We start from the raw sequence: 258 nt of genomic DNA, 5'->3' as shown, positions 1-258 counted from the left end.
TCTCGGTGCAGGGGGCTACCAGGGGCTGGGATATAGCAGTGAGGGAGGATGACAGGGCCGTGCTGCTGGTGATTCTCCCTTTTCTCCTCAGGCCAATGAGAAGCGGAAGACAAACTCTCCTGACGCGGCTCTCTGGGCCCGGAAGTCCTTCCGGTTCTCCCTTCTCAGCATCGGGGTCTGGGTGTCTCTGCTCATCCTGGTGCCGCTGCTCATGGGACTCATCTCCTACCTGATTGCCAGGGCTGAGTGATCTCCTGC

General features: G+C 60.1%; 1 protein-coding gene across 1 annotated transcript in view; it reads left to right on the top strand.

The window, feature by feature from the left end:
• The window catches only part of TMEM265 (transmembrane protein 265), a 637-nt gene extending 387 nt beyond the window's left edge, over window positions 1-250 (top strand). Inside the window, exon 2 of the mRNA XM_026661091.1 lies at window positions 92-250. Within this exon, the coding sequence (XP_026516876.1) occupies window positions 92-250 (159 nt within the window). The remainder of the gene's footprint in view (window positions 1-91) is intronic.
• Window positions 251-258: the final 8 nt, after the last annotated feature.

The sequence above is a fragment of the Terrapene carolina genome, unplaced genomic scaffold (assembly GCF_002925995.2).
Source record: "Terrapene carolina triunguis isolate 2854851 unplaced genomic scaffold, T_m_triunguis-2.0 Scaffold926, whole genome shotgun sequence".
Lineage (NCBI taxonomy): Eukaryota > Metazoa > Chordata > Testudines > Emydidae > Terrapene > Terrapene triunguis.
The sequence above is the reverse complement of the archived record's forward strand: the minus strand, read 5'-3'. Positions and strand labels throughout refer to the sequence as shown.